The sequence below is a fragment of the Ahaetulla prasina genome, chromosome 11 (genome assembly GCF_028640845.1).
Source record: "Ahaetulla prasina isolate Xishuangbanna chromosome 11, ASM2864084v1, whole genome shotgun sequence".
NCBI lineage: Eukaryota > Metazoa > Chordata > Lepidosauria > Squamata > Colubridae > Ahaetulla > Ahaetulla prasina.
In genome coordinates this window covers 4,394,547-4,421,244 of record NC_080549.1, presented here as the reverse complement: position 1 = coordinate 4,421,244, position 26,698 = coordinate 4,394,547, and the positions used below count along the sequence as shown (strand labels likewise).

General features: G+C 43.5%; 1 protein-coding gene across 1 annotated transcript in view; it reads right to left on the bottom strand.

Annotated features, from left to right (window-relative positions):
- AFF2 (ALF transcription elongation factor 2) overlaps positions 1-26,698 on the bottom strand; it is a 340,517-nt gene that overhangs the window by 53,244 nt on the left and 260,575 nt on the right. The window contains exon 9 of the mRNA XM_058196752.1: positions 18,053-18,090. Coding sequence (XP_058052735.1) covers positions 18,053-18,090 — 38 coding nt within the window. The remainder of the gene's footprint in view (positions 1-18,052; positions 18,091-26,698) is intronic.

Genomic DNA, 26,698 nt, shown 5'->3' with positions numbered 1-26,698 from the left:
GGTGTCACAATTCAACGATTAACGAGATCTGGCCTTGTTAGGCCTTCTGAGATCCACCCGAGGTTAACAGAGAAGTTTTCTCTTAGAAAAAGAACATCCCCCGTTTTGCAGAGAGAAGAAGACAAAGAAACGGTCTTCCTTCTTATAAACTAGTGGGTAAATAGTCCTTAAACGGCTTTCAAATTACAGCTAACTAATTCTGCCTTTGCAGCACCTATTTCTGTTTGGATGCCGATGACCTTCTGCTCCGCTAATCGTGCGGGAGGTATTTTTATTTTTTATGGGCTTCTAATAACCCCGGTTTCTTCTGTGGCTGCGACAGGAGTTACCACTTGCTGGTTGAGGAATGTGAAGTGGCCGCGGTGCCGACCTTTAACAAGGTTTAAATCCCAGCAATAGCAACTACCGGACTCGGTGTGTGCAATCCCTCCTCGTGCTGTGCGGTGGCAAATAATCCTCGCTGGTTACAACGATGAACCTGGGCTTCAAGCAAACCGCTTCTGACTTTTACGATCCTTTTGTGATCTAAATGGCCATTTCATCAGTTATTCTATTGGAATTTCTCCCCCCCACCCCCCCACCCCCAGCTGGTTCCCCAATTGCTCTTGCTGTGAAATAGAGTTCTGAAGATTTCTGGAACCGTTTCACACACTTATTGTATCGATTTGCTAATCCCGACAACAGTTTTCCACTTAATAGATAGCTGGCTGTTGGAATAGAGGCTGAAACCTGGTCCTTCCTTCCTTCCTTCCTTCCTTCCTTCCTTCCTTCCTTCCTTCCTTCCTTCCTTCCTTCCTTCCTTCCTTCCTTCCTTCCCTTTCCTCCTCCCTTCCCTTCCCCTCTCTCTACTGCCTCCATCTCCTTCCTTTCTTCCCTCTCTCCCTCTCCCTTCTTCATTATTTCATTCCTTCCCTCCCCCTTTTCCTTCCTTCCTTCCTTCTATTTTCTTTCTTTCTTTCCTCTCCTCGCTCCCTCTCCTTCCTTCCTTCTCTCTCTCTCTCTCGCTCTCTCTCTCCCTCTCCTTTCTTCATTCCTTCCCTTCCTCCCCCTTTTCCTTCCTTCCTTCTTTCCTTCCTCCCTCCCTCCCTCCCTCCCTCCTTCCCTCCCTCCCTTCCTTCTTTCCTTCCTTCCTTCCTTCTTTCTCTCTCTCTCTCCCCCTCTGTCCCTCCCCCCTCCTTCCTGATGTACTATTGACAATGACTAGATTCTCAGGAGAAAATGAACTATACATTCATAGAGGAATTCCTTGACATTCTTATTCTCACCTCAGTGCTTAAAAGAGATCAAATCGGCCAGGAGAAAAAATGAAAACAATCGTCACAAGACCAACTATCCAGCCAAGGTTTTGAAGGCAACCATCTTCACTTTGGTTGGGCCAGTGACTAGAGAGCAGGTTGAGATCTGCAACTGGCCCACTAGATGCACCATCTTAGCAGACCAGCACCCAGTGGGCAAATCCAACGATAAAGTGGTGTGAAATTGCCTGCCTTCCATTTGAGCTGGTGAGTGGCCTTGTTTCTTCTCTCTCCTCCTGAGAAGACACCAACATCATCTCTCTCATCTGTGGATCTGCTAACCTCACTTCAGATGTTGCCATTGCCGCAACTCAAGAGTTGAGGCCCCTCCTGGTCTTGAAGGATCTTTCTCTTTGCCACGGAAAGAGTTTGGCCTGGGGCTCAAACAAGCCATGTCTTTGGAGAAAGCCTCTCTTAAGCTCTTGAGTCACGGTGGTGCAGTGGTTAGAGTGCAGTACTACAGGCTACTTCTGCTGCCTGCCAGCTGCCTCCAATTTGGCAGTTCAAATCTCACCAGGCTCAAGGCTGACTCAGCCTTCCATAGTTCTGAGGTAGGTAAAAATGAGGAGACAGATTGTTGGAGGGGAAAGATGCTGATTCTGTAAATGGCTTAGAGAAGGCTGCGAAGCACTGTAAAGCGGTATATAAGTCTAAGTGCTATTGCTATTAAGCTGGAATATTTATGTATGAGGATTGATAGAGATCTTTTATCTTTGCAGAAGGAGAAAACAACAACTCAGCATCCGAGTCTCGTGTCTCAGCCTGAAACTCTTGAATGCACAAAAGCATCCAAGCCTCCACTCACAGCAACTGTTAATTATTAGTAGCTCAGTGAGCATCTTGTTAACCTGTGCCTCGTGTAGGCAACTATCTCTCAGGCTGTGTTTTCCCCTCCAGAACTATTTGCAAACATTATTGCTTGCAAAATAAAATCTACAAGGAGCTCGAGAGCTTAGCCCTGTTCTGAGGAGCAAATTCTGCGATTGATAAGCAGATATAAGAGAATACTTGCAAATGCACTTGCATTTATTTTCACTTCTATCTTGTCTCTCTGCTTATAGAAAATATTTCCAGCTGGAAAAATCGGTGCATGTAGTTTTGTGCATTAGGAGACACGGTGACTCGAAAGGTCGGCAGTTCGGCGGTTCAAATCCCTTGTGCTGTGTAACGGGGTGAGCGCCCGTGACTTGTCCCAACTTCTGCCAACCTAGCAGTTCGAAAGCATGTAATAAAAAATGCAAGTAGAAAAATAGGGACCACCTTTGGTGGGAAAGTGTTCTGTGCACCTTTGGCATTGAGTCATGCCGGCCACATGACCATGGAGATGTCTTCGGACAGCGCTGGCTCTTCGGCTTTGAAACGGAGATGAGCACTGCCCCCTAGAGTCGGGAACGACTAGCACGTATGTGCGAGGGGAACCTTTACCTTTTAAGAATATGAACATTAAAATCAACATTGGAATGTTTTTCATCACGAGGTCAGCAGCCTCTATAAGAATTTCCCCTCCTTTTTCTAAATATGTTTATGCTTCAAAGGCATCTATCTATTTTTCAGAAATGTGCTTTTTATTTCTGTTTTCACTGATGTCTCTGCCTCTTCCTTCTCTATTTGTTTCTCCCTTTGTTTTGTTTTTTTCTGTCTGGAACATGATTACATCTCACTGGTTTTTAATTGCTATTAGCAGACTGGAGTAATGCGTAAATGTAGGAAAGGGAAGCATAAGTATTTTGAAATAAAATACTAAATAAATAAATGCACGAGGCCTAAGAGTCATTTAGAAGGACACATTAGGCTCTCTGCATTATCCAACCTGGTAAACAGAAAATTGTATGTATTTATTTATATCCTGCCTTTATTATTTTTTACAAGTAACTCAAAGAGGCAAATATATATGCAATACCCTTTCCTCCTCCTATGTTCCACACAGTAACCCTGTTAGGTGGGTTGGACTGACTGAGGTTGGACTGGCCCAAAGTCACACAGATAGCTGTCAAGTCTACGGTAGGATTAGAACTCACTATCTCCTGGTGATTGGCCCAAAGTCTCCCAACTGGCTTTCAAACATAAGGCAGGACTAGAACTCACCATCTCCTGGTAATTGGTCCAAAGTCACCCAGTCAATTTTCATGCCTAAGGTGGGACTAGAACTCACCATGTCCTGGTGATTGGCCCAAAGTCTCCCAACTGGCTTTCAAACGTTAAGGCGGGACTAGAACTCACCATCTCCTGGTAATTGGTCCAAAGTCACCCAGTCAATTTTCATGCCTAAGGCGGGACTAGAACTCACCATGTCCTGGTGCTTGGCTCAAAGTCTTCCAACTGGCTTTCAGGTGTGGCGGGACTAGAACTCACCGTCTCCTGGTGATTGGCCCAAAGTCACCCAGCTGGCTTTCATGCCTAAGGCAGTACTAGAGCTCACCATCTCCTGGTGATTGGTCCAAAGTCACCCAGTCAACTTTCATGCCTAAGGCAGGACTAGAACTTACCATGTCCTGGTAATTGGCCCAAAGTCTCCCAACTGGCTTTCAAATGTAAGGCGGGACTAGAACTCACTGTCTCCTAGTGATTGGCCCAAAGTCTCCCAGCTGGCTTAGGTGCCTAAGGCAGAAGTAGAACTCACAGTTTGCTAGCCTGGTGCCTTATCCAGAATACCAAACTGGCTCTTTATAATTATATCCACTTAATTGTAGAGAAAGGCAAATATATAATAAGCTTTCATATTTAGCGCCTTGACAATGCGTTCGTTTTTTACATTTTGCTTTACTTGCCTGTTATCGGCCTTCACTATTTAGTTTTGACCCTCAGAACTTTTGATTCTTGCTTTTGAGAATTGGAGTTCCACCATCCCTCATTGGCAACCAACTGAACAAAGCTATAATAGGTATATTTTCCCCTCCAAACACTGCTTGGTCTTTATATCTAAATGTGTAAATATATATATATATATTTGTTTTCTGAAGCACGAAGCTGAAGCCTGAAGATGACGAATGAAACTTCGTCGAAACATCGCCAAGACACTTCCAATTTTACGCGGGAGAAAACCCGAATAACCAAAGACCTACATATATATATATATATATATATATATATATATATATATATATATATAAACAAACATATCTAAATTTATAAACATGTATATTTATAACCAATATCTCAAGGGCTGCCACAAACAAGAGGGGATCAACCAATTCTCCAAAGCACCTGAAGGTAGGACGAGAAGCAGTGGATGAAAACTCATCAAGGAGAGAATCAACCTAGAACTAAGGAGAAATTTCCTGATGGTGAGAACAAATAACCAACCAACCAAACAAACATGCAGTTTAGAATACAGAACCCCGTATATTTTTTCAGGTTATTCTCTGCAAAAGAGATGTAAATCTAAAAGACACTAGCTTAAGAGCCTAATAAAGATTTTTTTTTCTTTTTAAATATCTTCTTGAACCAGATTAGATGTCTGGTTTAGCGCAACCAATGTTTTCTTGTTCAAGAAAATTAATCCTTAATGCTCGGTTCAGATGAATGTAATATTTGGAAATAGGGCCATTCCAATCATATAAAACTTTGCTTCCCCGCCTGTGGCTATTCTGGTTAAACTTAAGGCACACAATAAAGCCGCATTTTGTAAAAAAATGGTATCCATATCAAAAGCCTGGAAAAGTCTTTAGAAACTGTCAGACCATCTGCGCCTGTAATTCCTTGCCAAAATTGAAAACCACAGTTCGCTCGCTTCTAATTGCATATTTTACTCTCTCTCTCTCTCTCTTTTTTGCAACAGATTAATGGACACCGTCCTTCAGAATAAATAAATGCCTCCTCTCCTTCAAATCGCATTTGTTAGATTTCCACCTTACAAAGGAGGATATGAAATCTGGATGGACTGCCTGTCTAATTTAATGAAAAGAAGGACTAGGGGTAATATCAGAGCAGTGGTGGAATTCAAATTTTTTTTACTACCAGTTCTGTGGATGTGGCTTGGTGGACATGGCAGGGGAAGGATAGTGCAAAATCCTCATTCCCACCCCACTTCAGGGGAAGGATACTGCAAAATCCCCATTCCCTCCCCACTCCAGGGGAAAGATACTGCAAAATCTCCATTCCCTCCCTACTCCAGGGGAAGGATACTGCAAAATCCCCATTCCCTCCCCACTCCTGGGGGAAGGATACTGCAAAATCCCCATTCCCACCTCACTCCAGGAGAAGGATACTGCAAAATCCCCATTCCCTCCCCACTCCAGGGGAAGGATACTGCAAAATCCCCATTCCCTCCCCACTCCTGGGGGAAGGATACTGCAAAATCCCCATTCCCTCCCCACTCCAGGGGAAGGATACTGCAAAATCCCCATTCCCTCCCCACTCCTGGGGCCAGCCAGAGGTGGTATTTGCCCGTCCTCTGAACTACTCAAAATTTCCGCTACCGGTTCTCCAGAACTTGTTAGAACCTGCTGAAAAGCTCCCCTGCATCAGAGGTAGTATCCAACTAGTTTGTACCAGTTCAGCCCACCTGCCTCGGCTCTATGCCATCCTATTTAGGCACATTTTTGAGGTCGGGCGCATGCATGGAAGGCGTGCGAGCAAGCAAATTGTATGCACTGAAGACTGGGCACATGCGTGAAAAGCATGCACGAGCGTGAAGCAAGCACGCACACGGCGAACCGGTGATAAGAATATTGGGAGCCCACTGCTGGGTGACATGAGAAGAGTGGGGTCAATCCAGTGGTGGGATTCAGCCAGTTTGCACCACTTTGGGAGAACCAGTTGTTAACTTTCTGAGCAGTTTGATGATCTGGTTGTTGGAAGAAATCATGAGGGAAGAGAACCGGTTGTTAAACTATTTGAATCCCAGCACTGGGTCAATGTATTCTTCAAAGCACCAGAAGGCAGGACAAGAAGCAACGGATGGAAACTAACCAAGGAAAGAAGCAAGCTAGAAGTAAGGAGAAACTTCCTGACAGTTAATCAGTGGAACAACTTGCCTCCAGAAGTCGTGAATGCTCCAACACCGGAAGTTTTTAAGAAGAGACTGGACAACCATCTGTCTGAAATGATATGGGGTTTCCTGCCTGAGCAGGGGGTTGGACTAGAAGACCTCCAAGGTCCCTTCCAACTCTGTTATTCTGACTTGAGCCAGCCCTCTCATTTGATGATGGAACTCTACACAGATATCCCAATTTTCTCTGTCCATCTTAAAAGCCTTCCAAATTATCCTCCGCTCCATCCCAAATAACTCTTAGGGTTTTTTGTTTTTTTTTGAAGTGCAGAAGTCTATATCGATCTTAAAAGCTTTAAAGCTGCACCTTCCTCGCCCCTCCATACATAACCTGTGTGGAGACATCACACATGTTGATATTTTATCCATTCCAGTCATTTATCGCAGCGTGCATTCATCTGCTTATTTCCCTTCGAGAGTCACTTTAGGTGCATATTTAAATTTTTCATCTTGTTAATTTATGCCAGCTGATGTTTAAATTACAGGCTTGGAAGAGAGCTGAAGTAGCAAATGTTTACAAAAGTGCTCACAGCGCAAATCTTGAGCGTAAGCAGTCAGATTTGGCTTCTTTCTTTCAACCTTTCAGAATAACGTAGCTAAGATGCAATGGAATATTTTTTTTAAAAAAACAACAACAACCCTCATATTTAGGAAGAAAAAAAACACCATACTGCCAATATTTGCATCCTTGGATAATTATAAGATCCAAAATCCTGCGTCTGATATATAAGTGTTCTTCTGATCTGAAGAACTCCAGTTATGGTCGGGACAATCTTTTTTAGCCATCAAGTTATTTATGGTTGGGACTTGGCTGGTAGAACTTCTAATTGGATGAGAGATAGAAGGAGACAAGACCAGGTTGGGTTGACTTACAGCCAACCCAGAAGTGGGAGTCAAGTTAGTCTCCAAAGCACCTGAGGGCAGGACAAGAAGCAATGGGGGGAAACTCATCAAGGAGAGAAGCAACTTAGAACTAAGGAGAAATTTCCTGACAGTTAGAACAATTAATAAGTGGAACGACTTGCCTGCAGAAGTTATGAATGCTCCAACACTGGAAATTTTTAAGAAGAGGTTGGATAAGTCATTTGCCTGAAGTGGTGTAGGGTTTCCTGCCTAAGCAGGGGGTTGAATAGAAGACCTCCAAGGTCCCTTCCAACTCTGTTATTCTATTCTATTCTATTCTATTCTATTCTATTCTATTCTATTCTATTCTATTCTATTCTATTCTATTCCATTCCATTGTTCTATCCTATCCTATCCTGCCCTGCCCTGCCCTATCCTATCCTATCCTATCCTATCCTATCCTATCCTATCCTATCCTATCCCATCCCATCCCATCCCATCCCATCCCATCCCATCCCATCCCATCCCATCCTATCACATCCCATCCCATCCCATCCCATCCCATTACTTTCTTATTCTACTCTACTCTACTCTACTCTACTCTAACTCTACTCTACTCTACTCTACTCTACTCTACTCTATTCTATTCTATTCTATTCTATTCTATTCTATTCTATTCTATTCTATTCTATTCTATGCCATCCCATCCCATCCCATCCCATCCCATCCCATCCCATCCCATCCCATCCAAAATGGGGAAGGACCAGTCCTTAATAATCTGCTGAATTTCACATCTTAGGGTTTCTTATGATTGATTGTTCTGCTTCTTCTGGTCAATAAAAGTCCAACAGCTGTTGATTAAGTTCCAGATGGCCCAGTCTTGATTTATAACCTGAATAACAGGGTTGGAGGTCTTCTAATCCAACCCCCTGTTCAAGCAGGAAACCCTGCAACTGTTTCTGAGATCTTTGTGAAGTTGAAGGCCACCAAGAGCCATATGACCCCTATGACTCCTTCTCTTTATCTCCCGTCTACCCGCAACGATTGCAACTTTGGGTGGCTTCTCAGCTCCTCGGATCCCCATTTGAGAAGCTGTTTGGGAACCAAATTACTTTACTTGTATCCTTGGTTGAAAGAAAGTTCATGGGATTAAGACGGAGTTGTCTACTGCCCCTAGGCCAGGGGGTGAAATGTAAAATTTGTTACTACCAGTTCTGTGGGCGTGGCTTGGTGGTGGTGGTGGTAATGTGACTGAGTGGGCGTGGCCACCTTTTTTTTTTTAACTTTTAAAAGCATTTTTTCTACAACCTCTTTGGCTGAAGAGGTTGTTAAAAAAATGCTTTTAAAAGCCTCTGATGATCAGGCAACTCAGCTGGGATCGCCAGAGGAGCCTTTTAAAAGCATTTTTTACAACCTCTTCGGCAGAAAAAATGCTTTTTAAAGGGTTCTGATGATCCCAGCTGAGCAGTGCAATCCTGAGAGGCTGTTTTTTTTACTTTTAAAAGAATTTTTTTGGCTGAAGAAAAAAGTTTTTTTTAAAAAAAGAAAAAAAAAACTTCTGATGATGGCGTGGCTCAGTTGGGCATGCGGGGGTGGGGGTGGGGGCAGGGATTTTTGCTTCTCCGAACCACCCGCCACCATCGCTACTGGATCGGGCGATCCGGTCTGAACCGGGAGCATTTCACCCCTGCCCTAGGCTAACAACCCATCCAAGTATTAAGGAAACATTTTTTAGAAAAGAAAGAAAGCTCATTGGGATATTTAAAAAGCAGTGACAGAGAGCGGAAGGGAGAATGTGCCAATGACAGCTAATCCAAGATTTTTATTTTGGAAAAAAAAAGAAAAGAAAAGTATTTTGACTTCCTTCAGCCAACTTGTTTATAGTTCCTGCAATGAAATTTTAATTTTGTGCTCTAATGAACACAAATCGATCCGGGCTCCATGTTGGCAAAACTTATGATGGCTGTATAATTGAGAGAGCCGCATTAAAAAAAAAATCATAAAATTGTAACCAAGTGCCAAAACATTAAATGTGTAAGAGAGGAGGCCAACAGGGAAAATTGTACCACCTGCCATAGTTGGTAAAAAAAACAAAAAAAAAAACAGCATTTGGAAGCCCCAAAGAACAAGATTGCTAGTATTCTTTTCCTGAGCTTGGAGAATTATGTGGATTGCTAAGACCTGAGAAGATATATTTTATATTTTCCTTGTTAAAAAGAAATCAGAATATTATTGAAGCTGGCTCAGTCTGCCAAGGAAGAATAAGATGGGCCTCCTTATTCTTTCAAAGAAAGATTGACCCTTTCACTGGAAAATTCATCCAATTATCAGAAGAATGAGACCCTCTTGCAAAATTCAAAGGCAGAAAATCAGGGGTGAAATGCTCCCGGTTCGGACAGGATCGCCTGATCCAGTAGCGATGGCGGCGGGTGGTTCGGAGAACCGGTAGCAAAAATCCCTGCCCCCCCCCATGCCCATCTGAGCAGCATGATCATCAGAGGGTTTTTTTAACTTTTAAAAGCATTTTTCTTCTCCTCTCCTCTCCTCTCCTCTCCTCTCCCTTCTCATCCCATCCTCTCTCCTTTCCTTTCCTTTCCTCTCCTCTCCTCTCCTTGCCCTTCTCACCCTATCATCTCTCATTTTCTCTCCTCTCCTCTCTTTTCCTCCCCTTTCATTTCCTTTCCTCTCTTCTCCTCTCCTCTCCCTTCTCATCCCATCCTCTCTCCTTTCCTCTCCTTTCTTCTCCTCTCCTTTCCACTCCTCTCCTTTTTTTTCCTCTCCTCTCCTCTCCTCTCCCTTCTCATCCCATCCTCTCTCTTCTCTTCTCCTTCCCCTCCTCTCCTTCCTCTCTTCTCCCTTCTCATCCCATCCTCTCCTCTCCTCTCCCTTCTCATCCCATCCTCTCCTCTCTTCTCCTTCCCTCCTCTCCTCTCCTCTCCTCTCCCTTCTCATCCCATCCTCTCCTCTCTTCTCCTTCCCTCCTCTCCTTCCTCTCTTCTCCCTTCTCATCCCATCCTCTCCTCTCCTCTCCTCTCCTCTCCTCTCCCTTCTCATCCCATCCTCTCTCCTTTCCTCTCCTTTCTTCTCCTCTCCTTTCCACTCCTCTCCTTTTGTTTCCTCTCCTCTCCTCTCCTCTCCTCTCCTCTCCTCTCTCCTCTCCTCTCCCTTCTCATCCCATCCTCTCTCCTCTCTTCTCCTTCCCTCCTCTCCTTCCTCTCTTCTCCCTTCTCATCCTCTCCTCTCCTCTCCTCTCCTCTCCTCTCCTCTCCCTTCTCATCCCATCCTCTCTCCTCTCTTCTCCTTCCCCTCCTCTCCTCTCCTCTCCTCTCCCTTCTCATCCCATCCTCTCTCCTCTCTTCTCCTTCCCCTCCTCTCCTTCCTCTCTTCTCCCTTCTCATCCCATCCTCTCCTCTCCTCTCCTCTCCTCTCCCTTCTCATCCCATCCTCTCTCCTTTCCTCTCCTTTCTTCTCCTCTCCTTTCCACTCCTCTCCTCTCCTCTCCTCTCCCTTCTCATCCCATCCTCTCTTCTCCTTCCCCTCCTCTCCTTCCTCTCCCTTCTCATCCCATCCTCTCTCCTCCCCTCTCCCCTCTCCCCTCCCCCTCTCTTTCTTCCTCCTTTCCTTTCCTTTCCTTTCCTTTCCTTTCCTTCTTTCTTCTTTCCTTCTTTCCTATCATATCCTCACTCACCAGACCCTGCATACATGGAGATGTGTACCTCTATTGTCAGGTTACTAAAGGCAATTGCACGGGGTTTTTTTATTTTTACTTTTTCCATCTGACAAATTGTGGGGAGGCTATAAAAACAATTTGAAGGCAAAATATTCCAAATATGTTCTTCTACCAAGCCAGAATGGTAGCTAATGAATTTGTTGCATGAATGCACAGACAGATTGGGAACTGAAGCCGGCCTGGCCAGCCTAACACAGCCCTGGCACCACGCAGCCTCTCTGTACCCATACAGGGTTTCCTCCAGAGTATATTCTCATCCAGAGGTGATTTTCCAATAAAATCAGCTCCAATTATTGCTAGAATAGGAGCAATCCTGGCGGGAGGATAAGAGGCAATTCAGCCACTGGAAATGCAGCATGAAGGAAAATTAACCTTGCACGGCTATTATCTGCTGAAACATTTAGCAACTTCTTCTCTTTCTTTCACATTAATTGACCCCAAGAGTGGAAAGAAGCAAGCAAGGAGGGAGGAGGCAAAGGAGAAAACATCTAACTGTATGCCATATGTATGTATATGTACTGTATCTCATCTCTGTATATCTCTATCTCTACCCATCTCTGTCTTTCTCTATCTCAATCTCCCTATCATCTCTCTTTCAATCTCTGTCTCTCTCTACCTAGGTATCTCTCTCACACTCTATCTATCTATCTATCCATCCATCCATCTATCTCTATCTGCTGCAGTGGCACAGTGGTTAAAGCACTGTTAAGCAGTATATTTGACTACGTGCTATTGCTATCTATCTCTATCTATCTATCTATCTATCTATCTATCTATCTATCTATCTATCTATCATCTATCTATCTATCTATCTATCTATCTATCTATCTATCATCATTATCTGTATTCTATCTCTATCTCTCTCCCTCTCTCTCTATCAATCATCTATCTATCATCTATTGCTCTATCACTATCTATATATTTATCCATCCATCCATTATCTATCTATCTATCTATCTATCTATCTATCTATCTATCTATCTATCTATCTATCTATCTATCTATCTATCTATCTATCTATCTATCACTGTATTCTATCTATATCTCTCTCCCTCTCTATCAATCATCTATCTATCATCTATTGCTCTATCTATCACTATCTATCTATCTTTCTATCTATTTATCTATCTATCCATCCATTGCTAGCTATTTATTTATCTGTATTCTACCTCTCTCTCCCTCCTCTCTCTCTATCATCTATCATTTATTGCTCTATCTATCACTATCTATCTATCCATTCATTATCTATCTATCTATCTATCTATCTATCTATCTATCTATCTATCTATCTATCTATCTACCTACCTACCTACCTACCTACCTACCTACCTACCTACCTACCTATTACTCTATCTATTGCTCTCTATATATCTATCATCTATCACCTATCATCTCTCTCATCTATACATCTATCTATCTATCTATCTATCTATCTATCTATCTATCTATCTATCTATCTATCTATCTATCTATCTATCTATCTATCTATCTATCTATCTATCTATCTATCTATCTCCCCAGCTCCATATATTAATAAAATTAAAATCACCAAAGCTGCTAAAGATTGGTACGGAAAGGAAAACGGACAACATTGTTAGCGTTTGAAAGACTCAGTTAAATGTCTTGATCAAAGAAAGAGGCAAAGAAATTTGGAATTTCAGCCATAACTCCGCAAGAGTTGTAAGAAAGAAAAAAACCCGAGCATGACTTATTTTTCGTGTGCGGTCATTATAGTTTAGGTCTTCAATCTCTATGTTTTTTTTTTCTCTCTCTCTCTCCCAAGGGTGCTCTAACAAATCTGATGCCCCTTTAGAAGGATGTAACCAGAGTAGTGCAATAGTTATTTTTTTGCTTTATGAAATCATAGTCAACGTCCCCTTTAATTTCCTTTGCTAAAGTTCCTAGCTTCCCCACCCTAGTTTTATTTCTTGTTCTCTCTAATTTTGTCCTACTTTTGGCTAACACAGACATGTTCTTTAAGTCCAGGTTATCTCTTTTCAGCCTCTTACAAGAGAGCTCCCCTTGTGTAGATAAGATCAATACATGCTTTGGGATGGCTTATAGTGACTTTGAGGGATAAAATGGGGGCTGTAACGTTACCCATTACTTCCCAGCAACTTGCAAAGAATCCGGACAGATTCTTCTCCCTGTTTGCTTTCATTTTTAATCCTCTGCAAAGGCCTCCATTTTCTTCCTTAAACCTTCTTCCCAAGTTTTCTGGTTTCCCAAATAGCACCACCTACTTCCCCCGCCCCCGCCCCCGACAAACTTCAATTGCCTTAGCTAGTCTGGCGATTTTATGCCAAGGGAAATGTACTTTGTGACTGCGGAGAAACTAAAAAGAAAATGAAATCTAGACACAATCAAATTTGCCTGTCTCTGTTCTGCCCCTTCAGGTAATTTTGCAATTCTCTCCTTAATTATACCAGCATCTAGAACTACAATATGTATAATTGCAAGGCAGTTACATTTTTAAAAAAAATATATTTTTTTAAACAGAACTGTATAATAGAAGAAAATCCGTCAGGTAAGAAATGTCTTGTCAATATCATTTCTCTCTCTGTCAGTCATCTATCTATCTATCTATCTATCATCCATCCATCCATCATCTATCTATATCTAGTATGATCAGAGATAGAAGAATCAGCAAATTAGCTGGTTTATGGACCTAATGTTGAGACATTTATAGAAGAAGGAGAAGGAGAGGAAGGAGAAGAGAGCGGAAGAGGGAGAAAGAAGGAGGAGGAGGAGGAGGAGGAGGAGGAGGAGGAGGAGGAGGAGGAGGAGGAGGAGGAGGAGGAGAATAGAATAGAATTTTTTTATTGGCCAAGTGTGATTGGACACACAAGGAATTAGTCTTGGTGCATATGCTCTCAGTGTACATAAAAGAAAAGATACGAAGAAGAAGAAGAAGAAGAAGAAGAAGAAGAAGAAGAAGAAGAAGAAGAAGAAGAAGAAGAAGAAGAAGAAGAAGAAGAAGAAGAAGAAGAAGAAGAAGAAGAAGAAGAAGAAGAAGAAGAAGAAGAAGAAGAAGGGGAGGAGGAGGAGGAGGAGGTGGTGGTGGTGGTAGTGGTGGTGGTGGAGGAGGAGGAGGGGAAGAAGAAGAAGAATAGAATAGAATTTTTTTATTGGCCAAGAGTGATTGGACACACAAGGAATTTGTCTTGGTGCATATGCTCTCAGTGTACATAAAAGAAAAGATACGAAGAAGAAGAAGAAGAAGAAGAAGAAGAAGAAGAAGAAGAAGAAGTAGTAGTAGTAGTAGTAGTAGTAGTAGTAGTAGTTATCTAAAGATTTGCATAATTTTTTCCTCACACTGGGGATTGTCTCATCACAATGTATGAAACTCCACCTATCAGAAAATTGTCTTCCATTTCTAGCATACTGCTGGGAAGCTTATGGTATAAGAACGTTCTGCCAACAATCATTGAAATACACAGTAAAACCCTGAAAACCTTAACTCCTAGTGTTGGGGAGGGGCAATTCAAGCAACTGAGGCCAACCTTCTGTTCAACACAGGAATGCCAATTAAAGCATCTTTGACAGATGGCGGCCTATCTTCTGTGTGAACTCATCCAGGGTTGAGGATCCCACCACTTTCCTAGGCCTCTTAATTCTTTTGCTGAGCTTCTCTTAGAGTTAGGAAAGGTCTCCAATTGGACCGTAATTCAGAAAACAAACACAGTGCCCAATCAACCAATTACCAACGCAACGGAGACTTTAGACATGAGGGGGTCCTCGGTGCTCTCTGAGCTTAGTTGTTTTCTTGCAGATGTTTCATTACCCAAACTAGGTAACATCATCAGTGCTAGAAGGGAGAAGGAGGAGGAGGAGGAGGAGGAGGAGGAGGAGGAGGAGGAGGAGGAGGAGGAGGAGGAGGAGGAGGAAAACTATAGGGTCCTTGATGCTTTCTGTAGTTGGTTGTTTTCTTGCAGATGTTTCATTACCCAAACTAGGTAATATCATCAGTGCTAGAAGAGAGGAGGAGGAGGAGGAGGAGGAGGAGGAGGAGGAGGTGGAGGAGGAGGAGGAGAATTGTAGGGTCTTTGATGCTTTCTGAGCTGGATTGTTTTCTTGAAGTTTCATGACCCAAACTAGACAACATTATCAGTGCTTTTTATCTACTCTTGCTAAACACATCCCAAGCAAAGTCTGCAGAATTGGGGAAAATTAGGGATTCACGATTTCTCCCAAAATTTTGAATCGGATACAAAATGCCAGCAGCATTTTCCCAAATTCAGACGAAGGTGCGCAGACAGGTTGAAAAGTTAACCCCTTCCCTTTTTTCGACATCGCTTCAACTCGCAAGCGCTTCCTTTCATGTCTTTGGCCAAGACCTCTTTTTCAGGTTGAAAAGCCACAAGTTTCTGGGGACAAAGGAGGCCTTCGCAACACACAAAAGGTGAGACTACGGGACCGCCTACTGCGACCAGATACCTCTCACCGACCCGTGCGCTCTCACAGAGAGGGACTCCTCAGGGTGCCGTCAGCTAGGCAGTGTCGTTTGGCGACGCCCAGGGGAAGGGCCTTCTCTGTGGGGGCTCCCACCCTCTGGAACGAACTCCCCCCAGGACTCCGTCAACTTCCTGACCTTCGAACCTTCCGTCGCGAGCTCAAGACACATTTATTCATCTGTGCAGGACTGGCTTAGATTTTAAATTTAGAGGGGTTTTAAATTGATTTTAATATTTATATTTTATATTTCTATTTCTATTTTTAATAATTCGGGCGCTAGAATAAGTTTTTTAAGGATTATTTTAATTTGTATATTGATGTTTTATATGCCTGTGAACCGCCCTGAGTCCTTTGGGAGATAGGGCGGTATATAAATTCGAATAATAAATAAATAAATAAATAAATAAATAAAGACTTCAGCCGAAAGTCACCGAGTAAGCAAAAGTGTCAGAGCAAGGGAATGTGTGTGGGGTTGTGTGTTTTTTTTTTTACAGTATGAACAACGGAGAAGCTTCGTTTCATCTTTCCTGCCTGTTCCCATCTTGTAACAGATGTCATCCGCAGTTAAGTTCAGCTCCAGTTGTGACTGTGCGGCTTTTAGCCAACAGCCATTCAGAGTGGCAAGAGGCATCCCATCCCATACGTCTTCATAAGAGAAGCTCCCTTTTAAAAATGTATGTGATCTGTCACATATGTTAAGCGGAATATGAACATCCGTCACTCGCTGTGGCATTGGAAGTGACTAAATGCTGCCAAGTGGAAGCGGAGAGACATTAATATTCAAGGGGAATCTCTGGTCATGTTGGGGAATAATAGAAACGTCAGTCTTTTCAAAAACAAAGGGGGAAAAAAAAACCCCAATCACCAAACCCACCCTAGCAAAGCTTCCTTCTGCAGATTGTTGCTCTACAATACCAAAAAAAAAAAAAAAAAAGTTTTGGGAAAAGCAGAACAGTTTCAGGCAGGAATAGAGAAATCTTTGAGATTCGGTTCACAGAACGCTTGTTGTTTGTATGCACACTGAGAGCTTATGCACCGGAGAAAAATTCCTTGTATGTCCAATCACACTTGGCCAATAAATTATTTTCTATTCTATTCTATTCTATTCTATTCTATTCTATTCTATTCTATTCTATTCTATTCTATTCTATTCTATTCTATTCTATTCTATTCCATCCCATCCCATCCCATCCCATCCCATCTCATCCCATCCCATCCTTACTCTACTCTACTCTACTCTACTCTACTCTACTCTACTCTACTCTACTCTACTTTACTCCACTCCACTCCACTCTTACATTCCTATCCCTATCCCTATCCCTATCCCTATCCCTATCCCTATCCCTATCCCTATCCCTATCCCTATCCCTATCCCTATCTCTATCCTATCCTATCCTACCCTACCCTAACCTACCCTACTTACCCTACCTTACCCTACCCTACCCTACCTTACCCTACCTTATCTTACCTTACCTTACCCTACCCCACCTTACCCTACCCTACCCTATCCTATCCTATCCCACATATTGAAGGTAGGACAATCTCCATGGAGGTCTGGGCCCAACTATCATTTAAGACACAAATGACCAAGGGTCAAATTGTCACACCGAGCTCTCTGGAGAAGTTTATAGTGTTGGGAAAACAGAAAATAAGAGGATGACCAAATCAACATGGATTTGACTCAGTTACCGCGGCAATAGGAAGAACTCATTGGGGACAAATTGTCCTGGAGAAAATCTACTTGTGCAACCACAAAGAGTCAACACCAACTTGATGGCACATCATCAATGAATCAATGAATCAATGAATCAATGAATCAATGAATCAATCAATCAATCAATCAATCAATGACCTCTGCCAAATTTTAGAACTACAGCACAGCAAGGAATGCTTTTAAACTTGTGCATAGCAGGTTGTTAGCTCTTCTTTTAAAAAGATAAAGGTTCCCCTCGCATGTATGTGCTAGTTGTTCCCGACTCTAGGGGGCGGTGCTCATCTCCGTTTCAAAGCCGAAGAGCCAGTGCTGTCCGGAGACGTCTCCGTGGTCCTGTGGCCGGCATGACTCAACGCCAAAGGCGCACGGAATGCTGTTCCCTTCCCACCAAAGGTGGTCCCTAATTTTCTACCTGCATTTTTTATGTGCTTTCGAACTGCTAGGTTGGCAAAAGCTGGGACAAGTCACAGGAGCTCACCCCGTTAGGCGGCAGCACTACGGATTCGAACCACTGAACTGCCGACCTTTCGATCGACAAGCTCAATGTCTTAGCCACTGAGCCACCACGTCCCTAGTAGATCTTCTTTTAGGACTCCCTAAAAACATTATTATTGATTCAATCGTAGGTTAACCAGATCTTCATACCGGATTTGGCCCTTTTGTCTACCTATTTAGTCCTTCCTATCTCCTTACTTATTGATAGGCAAATGTGCATATTTATTATTTTTCTTCAACAGCTATTCACAGATATCACATCTAATATCATTGATAGTCATAGGTGCCACATATTAATTTATGCAAAGATTGGGACATGCTGTCCATGAGAGGCTGATAAACTAAGATTATTCCTGTTGACCATGTTTTTACCAGCATGGTCATTCTTTTTATTACAACCACCACAAAATAGCTTATTAGGTCATCTGTGCCTGGCTGTGGGATTTTGATTGGCTCTCTTTTTTCCTGAAATTCAATACATTTCCACCCTGCTCCTCTTTTTTTTAATTTTTTTAAAAAAAACCACTTACTTTGCAGGAATGTTTCGAGGCTTTGTCTTCTCTGCAGTCTATGAATTAAAAAACAAGAAGAAGAAGAAAGAAGGGAAGTGAGAGAAGAGTTAGCAAACTTTAGCCAAGAGGAACCTATTTGGAAAGGGGTAGGTGTGTGTGGGAGGAAAATGCAAGTGACTTTAGGTAAAGAAGACCATCTATTTCAGAGAACAGAAAATAATCCCTGCGATGGATCCAGCCATAGATTAAACAGAATTCAAGGCAATAGAAGAAACAGTCTATCTATTGCATTGAGCTGTGACTATCTTTTTGTCTGTCTCTCTAAGTAACCTTCCTTCCTTCCTCCCTCTATCCCTGTCTCCTTCCTTCCTTCCTTCCTTCCTTCCTTCCTTCCTTCCTTCCTTCCTTCCTTCCTTCCTTCCTTCCTTCCTTCCTTCCCTCCTTCCTCTCCCTCCCTTTCTTCATACCTTCCTACCTTCCTTCCTTCCTTCCTCCCTCCTTCCTTCCTCTCTCCCTCCCTCCCTCCCTCCCTCCCTTCCTTCCTCCCTCTCTCCCTCCTTCCTTCCTTCCTCTCTCCCTCCCTTTCTTCATACCTACCTACCTTTCTCTTATATCTCTCTCTCACACACACAAAGACACACACACCTCATCTCTCTCTCTATCTATCCACACACACACACATAAAGTTGTACATGTACATACTGTACATATCGTATATACATATGTATATAGGTGTACATATATATGCATGTGTGTGTGTGTTGGATAGAGAGATGATAGAGAGAGATAAGAGGAAATGTGGTAGGTAGGTATATATAATATACACACACATATAAATATAAAGTATAGTGTGTGTGTGTTTGTGTATGATTTATATGAAAAAGAGAATTGGATGTAAAGGCATTTCTCTGATTGTTCTATTAGCGTCGCAAAATGCAACACGCTGATCCAAACCGATTCACTCAGAGCAATTTCGACAGCAATGAAATTATTATTAGTATTTTTAAAAGTCTTTTTATTATTTTTAAAGAACAAAACATGACAAACACAAACATCAAATATATATATATATTTCCTTTTTCCAACCGTTTCATAAGTTAGTTCAAAAAACTGTGAAATTAATATTAACTTCACTACTTGTTGGCCTTAAACAAGATGGGGGAAAATTATAAATATCATTGACCGAGAGCGGGGCAGTTTTTTCTTCCAAGCTGTTTCGATTAGCCAGCAGCTAAAATAAGAGCACAAGAGGGCCAAATGTTCAGATCAGTTAAACCCTTCTGAGATAAGAACACGCTCCGAATTTTCTAAATGATAAACCATCGAGGGCTTTCTGTGCTGCTTTAGTGATCAAACCTGGTTCCGTGTTTTAAAGAGCACCCCCCCTCCCCATTATTATTATTATTATTATTGCTGGGATCCATTGATCTGTGTAGGGTCCATTTATCATTCATGAAAAGACCTGGTGATCTTCACAGTATATTAGAAGAAACAACTCAGATGATCTGTCAACGGCCTTCTCATTTCTGTTTCTCTCTACAGGGACTTTCATCTCCTTCCATTCTTCTTGAATTAAAATGTTGCTAAGCAACACCGCTGGGGGCACGGATGGCGGAAAGGCGAGACTCTATCAAACTGTTTAAGCGACTGGAGATTTCCATGTGGATGCTTTCATGCATATATACAGAGAGAGAGAGAGAGAGAGAGAGAGGGAGGGAGGGAGAGAGGGGAGAGAGGGAAGGAGGGAAAGGAGAGGAGGGAGAGAGGAGAGGAAGAGAGAGGAGAGAGAGAGGAGAGAGAGAGGAGGAGGAGGAGAGGAGAGGAGAGGAGGAGAAAGAGGGAGGAGAGGAGAGGAGAGGGAGGAGAGGAGGGAGAGAGAGGGAGAGAGGGAGAGAGAGGAAGAGAGAGAGAGAGAGGAGGAGGGAGAGGGAGAGGAGAGGAGGAGAGAGAGAGGGAGGAGGAGAGGAGAGGGAGAGAGAGGAGAGGAAGAGAGGAGAGAGAGGGAGGGAGGAGAGGAGGAGAGGAGGAGAGGAGGAGAGGGAGGAGAGGAGAGAGAGAGGGAGAGAGGAGAGAGAGGAGAGAGGAGAGGAGGAGGAGAGAGGAGGAGAGGGAGGAGGAGAGAGAGAGGGAGAGGGGGAGGGAGGGAGAGAGAGAGAGAGGGAGGGAGGGGGAGAGAGAGAGAGGAAGAGAGGGATAGGAGAGAGAGGAGGAGAGGAGAGGAGAGAGAGAGGGGAGGGAGAGGGAGAAAAGAGAGAGAGAGAGAGAGAGAGAGAGAGAGAGAGAGAGAGAGAGAGAGAGAGAGGGAGGCTCTTTAATGGCATCTTCTGCAAAACGTTTTGAATCCAAATTTTCTACCTAGGCGACGTGCCTCTGCTGTGTTTTCTATTCGTCTCCTGGCTTTGTTAACAGAGAGCACAGGCCATCCACAAAGATTACAGGGAGGGCTGAGAGGGAGACAAGAGTCTGCCTCTGCAGAAAACCAGGAAGCAGGAAGGGCATGGGGTGGGGGGGAGGGGCAGACCTTCCTTAGCACTGCTAAGACTGTGCCACCAGATGGAGGTCCTTGGCCTTGCATCATCCCCAAAGGATCTCATTTGAAGCAGCTTTCCTAGAAATAGAAACAGAGGTAGCGATAGAGAGAGAGATGATAGATGATAGATAATAGATAGAGATAGATAGAGATGGATATAAGATAGATAGATAGATAGATAGATAGATAGATAGATAGATAGATAGAGACACACAGAGAGAAAGAGGTGATAGATAGATAGATAATGATAAATGATGATAGATGATAGACAGATAGATAAATAGATAGCTAGATAGCTAGATGATAGGAAGATTAGGTAGATAGATAGATTACATAGAAAGCTAATGATGACAGTTAAATAGATGATAGACAGAGTTAGATAGATGAGGGGTGGATAGATGATAGTTAAATGATAGCTAGATGAGAGATAGATAGATAGAGAGAGAGAGAGAGAGAGAGACAGACAGACAGACAGACAGACAGACAGACAAATAGATATGAATAGGTGATAGATAGATAGAAAGATAGATAGATAGATAGATAGATAGATAGATAGATAGATAGATAGATAGATAGATAGCAATAACAATAGCACTTAGACATACACCGCTTTACAGTGCATTACAACCCCCCTCTAAGCAGTTTACAGAGTCAGCCTCTTGCCCTCAACAATCTGGGTCCTCATTTTACCCGCCTCGGAAGGGATGGAAGGCTGAGTCAACCTTGAGCCTGGTGAGATTTGAACTGCCAAATTGCAGCTTGCCAGCAGTTAGCAGAAGTAGCCTGCAGTACTGCACTCTAACCACTGCACCACTGCAGCAGATAGATAGATAGATAGATGATAGATAGATAGATAGATAGATAGATAGATAGATAGATAATGATAAATGATGATAGATGATAGACAGACAGAGAGATAGATAAATAGATAGCTAGATAGCTAGATGATAGGAAGATTAGGTAGATAGATAGATTACATAGAAAACTAATGATGACAGTTAAATAGATGATAGACAGAGACAGTTAGATAGATGAGGGGTGGATAGATGATAGTTAAATGATAGCTAGATGAGAGATAGATAGATAGATATATAGATAGAGACAGACAGACAGACAGACAGACAGACAGACAGACAAATAGATATGGATAGGTGATAGATAGATAGATAGATAGATGATAGATAGATAGATAGATAGATAGATAGATAGATAGATAGATAGATAGACAGATAGATAGATAGCAATAACAATAGCACTTAGACATACACCGCTTTACAGTGCATTACAACCCCTCTCTAAGCAGTTTACAGAGTCAGCCTCTTGCCCTCAACAATCTGGGTCCTCATTTTACCCGCCTCGGAAGGGATGGAAGGCTGAGTCAACCTTGAGCCTGGTGAGATTTGAACTGCCAAATTGCAGCTTGCCAGCAGTTAGCAGAAGTAACCTGCAGTACTGCACTCTAACCACTGCACCACTGCAGCAGATAGCTAGCTAGCTAGATACGGGGGGTGGGGGGTGGGGGGTGGGGAAGTGGCACAAAATCATAAAATCTAACGGAATCCAGCAATTATAATAACTACAACAATGATAGGACTTGCCTTAAAGCAATCTTAAAGTAATACTTAAATAAATAAATAAAATAAATAAAGCAAAATAAACCTTATCTAAAGACAAGAAGTAACAACTGGAAGATCACTAAAAAAAGATCCAACCTAGAACTAATAAGGAGAAGGAATTTCCTGACAATTGAGAACAATTCGCCAGTGGAACAATTTGCCTCCAGAAGTTGTGAGTGCTCCAACACTGGAAGTTTTTAAGAAGAGATTGGATAACCATTTGTCTGAAACAGTACATAGGGTTTCCTGCTTCAGCAAGGGGATGGACTAGAAGACCTCTAAGGTCCCTTCCAATCCTATGATTCTACATATTGTGTTACTAATGAGAAGGCGTATGATCTTCGATGAAAAATACTTTGCAAAGGATGGAAAGGAGTTGTTGTGCCTCGCCCGCCCCCCTCTCCGCAGCAGGGCCCCTCTCATCTCCTGCTATCTCAGCCAGGGACTGATGGTGCAGACGAACGGCCTGGCATGCCTCCAGCCTCCAGTCCTGGCACCATGCCTGGACAGACCGAGCAAGATGAATGGCCTGGCATGCCTACAGCCCCCAGTCCTGGCACCATGCCCGGACAGACCGAGCAAATAAACCCCTCCCCCACAGCATGTGAACATGAAGAGTATGAAGCCAGTCACAAGCTGGAATTGCCAGCAGCTGGAGGGTGGATGGATCCACGCTTCTGGAGAATGGAGAGGCGACGTCAGCAAAAGGAAGGGAGGGGCAGGCCTGGATAAGTGCTGAGTCATGGAGCCACACCCCATGGCCTATATAAAGGATCTGCTTTCTGGCATTCTTTGAGTCAGGCAAAGTCTAATTTGGATTGCTGAAATCACATCTTGGACTCCTGCCTGCCCTGAGAACTCTAACAGAACTTTGGCAAAGCTGCAGAGGCTTTGTGGCCACGCTTGATACAGACTTCCCCGACCCGGCCGTCAGAGGAGGAGTGGGACACGACAGGAGCTCCCAACGGTTCTTTAAACCCAGACTCAGCATTACCTTCTTAGTAACAGTGGTACTGAAATGGGGACATTATACTCTGAAGGACAGACAGACAGACAGCCGCCAGAAGTGATCCCTTCGGACATTAACAGGGTGACATACACCGGCTGCTAATTTTGACTCTCAAAATGTGCATTAAGATAATGAAAGTAATTGAAAAATGGAGAGCAGATTGAGATAGGCAATTGGGCCACTTTGCTGGGTAATTTACTTATGGTTTTTATCTTTATGGTTATAGGTTCCTTTTCTTTCCTTCCTCTCTCACATCAGCTTCGACGGAAACACTGTCCTGATAGGATTGTTACAAAAATTCTGCGGGGGCGACTTGAAGCTGAAAGCACAACTCCACAAACTCAGCAAGAGAAATAAAACTGAACTCATGTCCTGTCGTGAGAAAGCCATCATTCTCTGCAGTGAACGCACACTTTAAAGAGATCATCATCTTCGTTTAACAACCCCATAATTCGGTGGTGAAATCTGACCCGGTTTACTACCAGTTCACTGGCTGTGCAAATACGCACTGCGCTCGTGCATACACAGTGCACACTACATACCAAATGTGAGATGCATGTGCAGCACACACCAAAAGGAGGCATAGGGTAAGTAGAGGGGCACACGATCTGTTTTTTTACTTTTAAAAGCATTTTTTGCAACCTATTTGGCTGAATAGGTTGTAAAAAATGCTTTTAAAAGGTAAAAAAAAAAGCTCTGACGATTGTGCGGCTCACCTATTCCTACCATTCAGGCGGGAAAAGCGAGTGAGCTGGAAAGAAGCAGCAAGCAGGCAAGCAGATGGGCATGGGCGGGCAGGGGGGCAGGGATTTTTGCTACCAGTTCTCCAAACTGGTACCGGATTGGCCAATCTGGTCCTAACTAGGAGCATTTCACCCCTGCCATAATCCCTTGCAGGGTGGATTCTGGGCAACCGAATGGAGCTAGCAATGTCTTTACTGGCCAGATGCTGTTCCTGTCGCCAATGCGAAGTTTTTGTTCAGCAGATAGATTCTCATTGTGCCCAGAGAGAGAGAGAAATTCACTTACATTTTTCACCAGACCATGCAAGTCAGGAGCCTTTTCTTCAAATAAAAACCTCCCGATGAACTGAATTTTAAATCTATGGTGGAGCTCTTCTTTTGCAGCTAGTTATTAGAAAGTAGGGTTGTTGTTTTTTTGAATTTGAATTTATATCCTGCCCTTCTCCGAAGACTCAAGGCGGCTTACAATGTGTTAAGCAATAGTCTTCATCCATTTGTATATTATATACAAAGTCAACTTAATTGCCCCCAACAATCTGGGTCCTCATTTTACCTACCTTATAAAGGATGGAAGGCTGAGTCAACCTTGGGCCTGGTGGGACTTGAACCTGCAGAAATTGCAAGCAGCTGTGTTAATAACAGACAGACTTAGTCCGTTGAGCCACCAGAGGCCCTTGGTTTGCCTTGGTTTCTCTATTTCAACCTCTTTTTGGTAAGACACCTCTGGTTAATCCTGAACTTGGTGTTTTCCAGATATCCTGAATGAAAACTTTTACGATCCACAGTTCAGCTGGGAACAAAGAATTCTATACGGGGGGGGGGGGATCTACTGGCTTTTGGAGTGGTGTGGTGGCCTAGAGGAGGAGCTCTCGCCTCACAATCAGGAGGTTGTGAGTTCAATCCTAGGTAGAGGCAGATATTTTTTCTCTCTGGGCGCACTGAAAATAGATCTGCTGAACAAAATGGGGCCTCTGGTGGCTCAACAGACTAAGCAGTCTGTTATTAACACAGCTGCTTGCAATTACTGCAAGTTCAAGTCCCACCAGGCCCAAGGTTGACTCAGCCTTCCATCCTTTATAAGGTAGGTAAAATGAGGACCCAGATTGTTGGGGGCAATAAAAGTTAACTTTGTATATAATATACAAATGGATGAAGACTATTGCTTAACACAATGTAAGGCGCCCTGAGTCTTCAGAGAAGGGTGGGATATAAATTAAAAAAAAAAACCTCCGCATTGGCGACAGGAAGGGCATCTGGCCATTAAAACATTCTGCTAGCTCCATTCGGTTGCCCAGACTCCACCCTGCAAGGGATTATGAGGTCATTAAAGGATGATGGTGATCTACTGGTTTTTACAACGTTTTCAAGATTTTTCAGGTTGGAGGTATTTATTACCACTAGCCACTCTTCTGCTTTCAGGGTAGCTAAAATCCCTGGTTATGGTCACCCTGAACCCCCAAACCGACCCTCTTTGAGAAGTCATTGTCACTAATGACCTGACATAGAGGCAATATTGCTTTGTGTCAGTAATGTTCGGATATAGAGGCAATATTTGCTTCGATTAATGACATTCTTGGCTCCAATCCTGGTTGACCCCTTTCTCATCAAACCTCCCGAAGCCTGTATGATGATTAACTTCTTCACCCATCCTGTCGTGTCCCACTCCTCCTCTGACGGCCGGGTCGGGGAAGTCCGTATCAAGCGTGGCCACCGAGCCTCTGCAGCTTTGCCAAAGTTCTGTCAGAGTTCTCAGGGCAGGCAGGAGACCAGGATGTGACTTCAGCAATCCAATTTAAACTTTGCCTGACTCAAAGAATGCCAGAAAGCAGATCCTTTATATAGGCCATGGGGTGTGGCTCCATGACTCAACACTTATCCAGCCTGCCCCTCCCTTCCTTTTGCTGATGTCGCCTCTCCATTCTCCGGAAGCGTGGATCTATCCATTGCATCGTTTTGTCCCCAGCTGCTGGTAATCCCAGCTCGTGGCTGGCTTCAGGCGCACATGCTATCGGGGGGAGGTTTGTTTGCTCGGTTTGTCCTGGCATGGTGCCAGGGCTGGGGGCTGGAGGCATGCCAGGACATTCTTCTGCACTATCAGTCTCTGGCTGAGATAGCAGGAGATGAGAGGGGCCCGGCGGGGGCGAGCGAGGCACAACACATCCCAGGTCTTCGTCTGGTTCTCCACTTTTAGTTTCCCCTGCAGATTGGCTGATATTTTCTGTTGGCTTCTCAAGGTGAAACGTGGCCCATCCCGACTGCCGCTTCCAATGTGAAACCTTTTTCAAGAGGAGGAGCCGATAAGCTCCATCTCAAGAGGACAAGGGAACAACCCGAGGGGGACATATTTCTGAAGACTTCCCCCGCCCCGGACTGGCATTTGACAGCTGTGGTTTGTGTGTCTGTGATTGCTTGATGAGAAGAGAGAGCCGAGAGTTAAAACCATGTTCTGTTATCAGCAGACACTGGTGCTCTGAGCTGACTCTCACTCAGTTGCCCTTAGATTCTCCTTTATGATCAAGCCCTACTTTATTGAACTTCTCCGGGGAATTCAGAGCCTCTCTTTCCTTCTCTCAATCGATGGAGAATTCTCCGGTGAGAAAAGAGGAGGGGGAAAAAAAAAAGTGACATTGCTGCGTGAGAGATGAAGAGAGAAAGAGCTTTGCTGGCTGTTATCGACATAAAAAAGCGTTGGTTATAACATTCCTACGAAGGGCTAGGGAGTTCTGTTTTTGTTCCTGGTTTCATTTATTTATTTTTTAAAAGGCC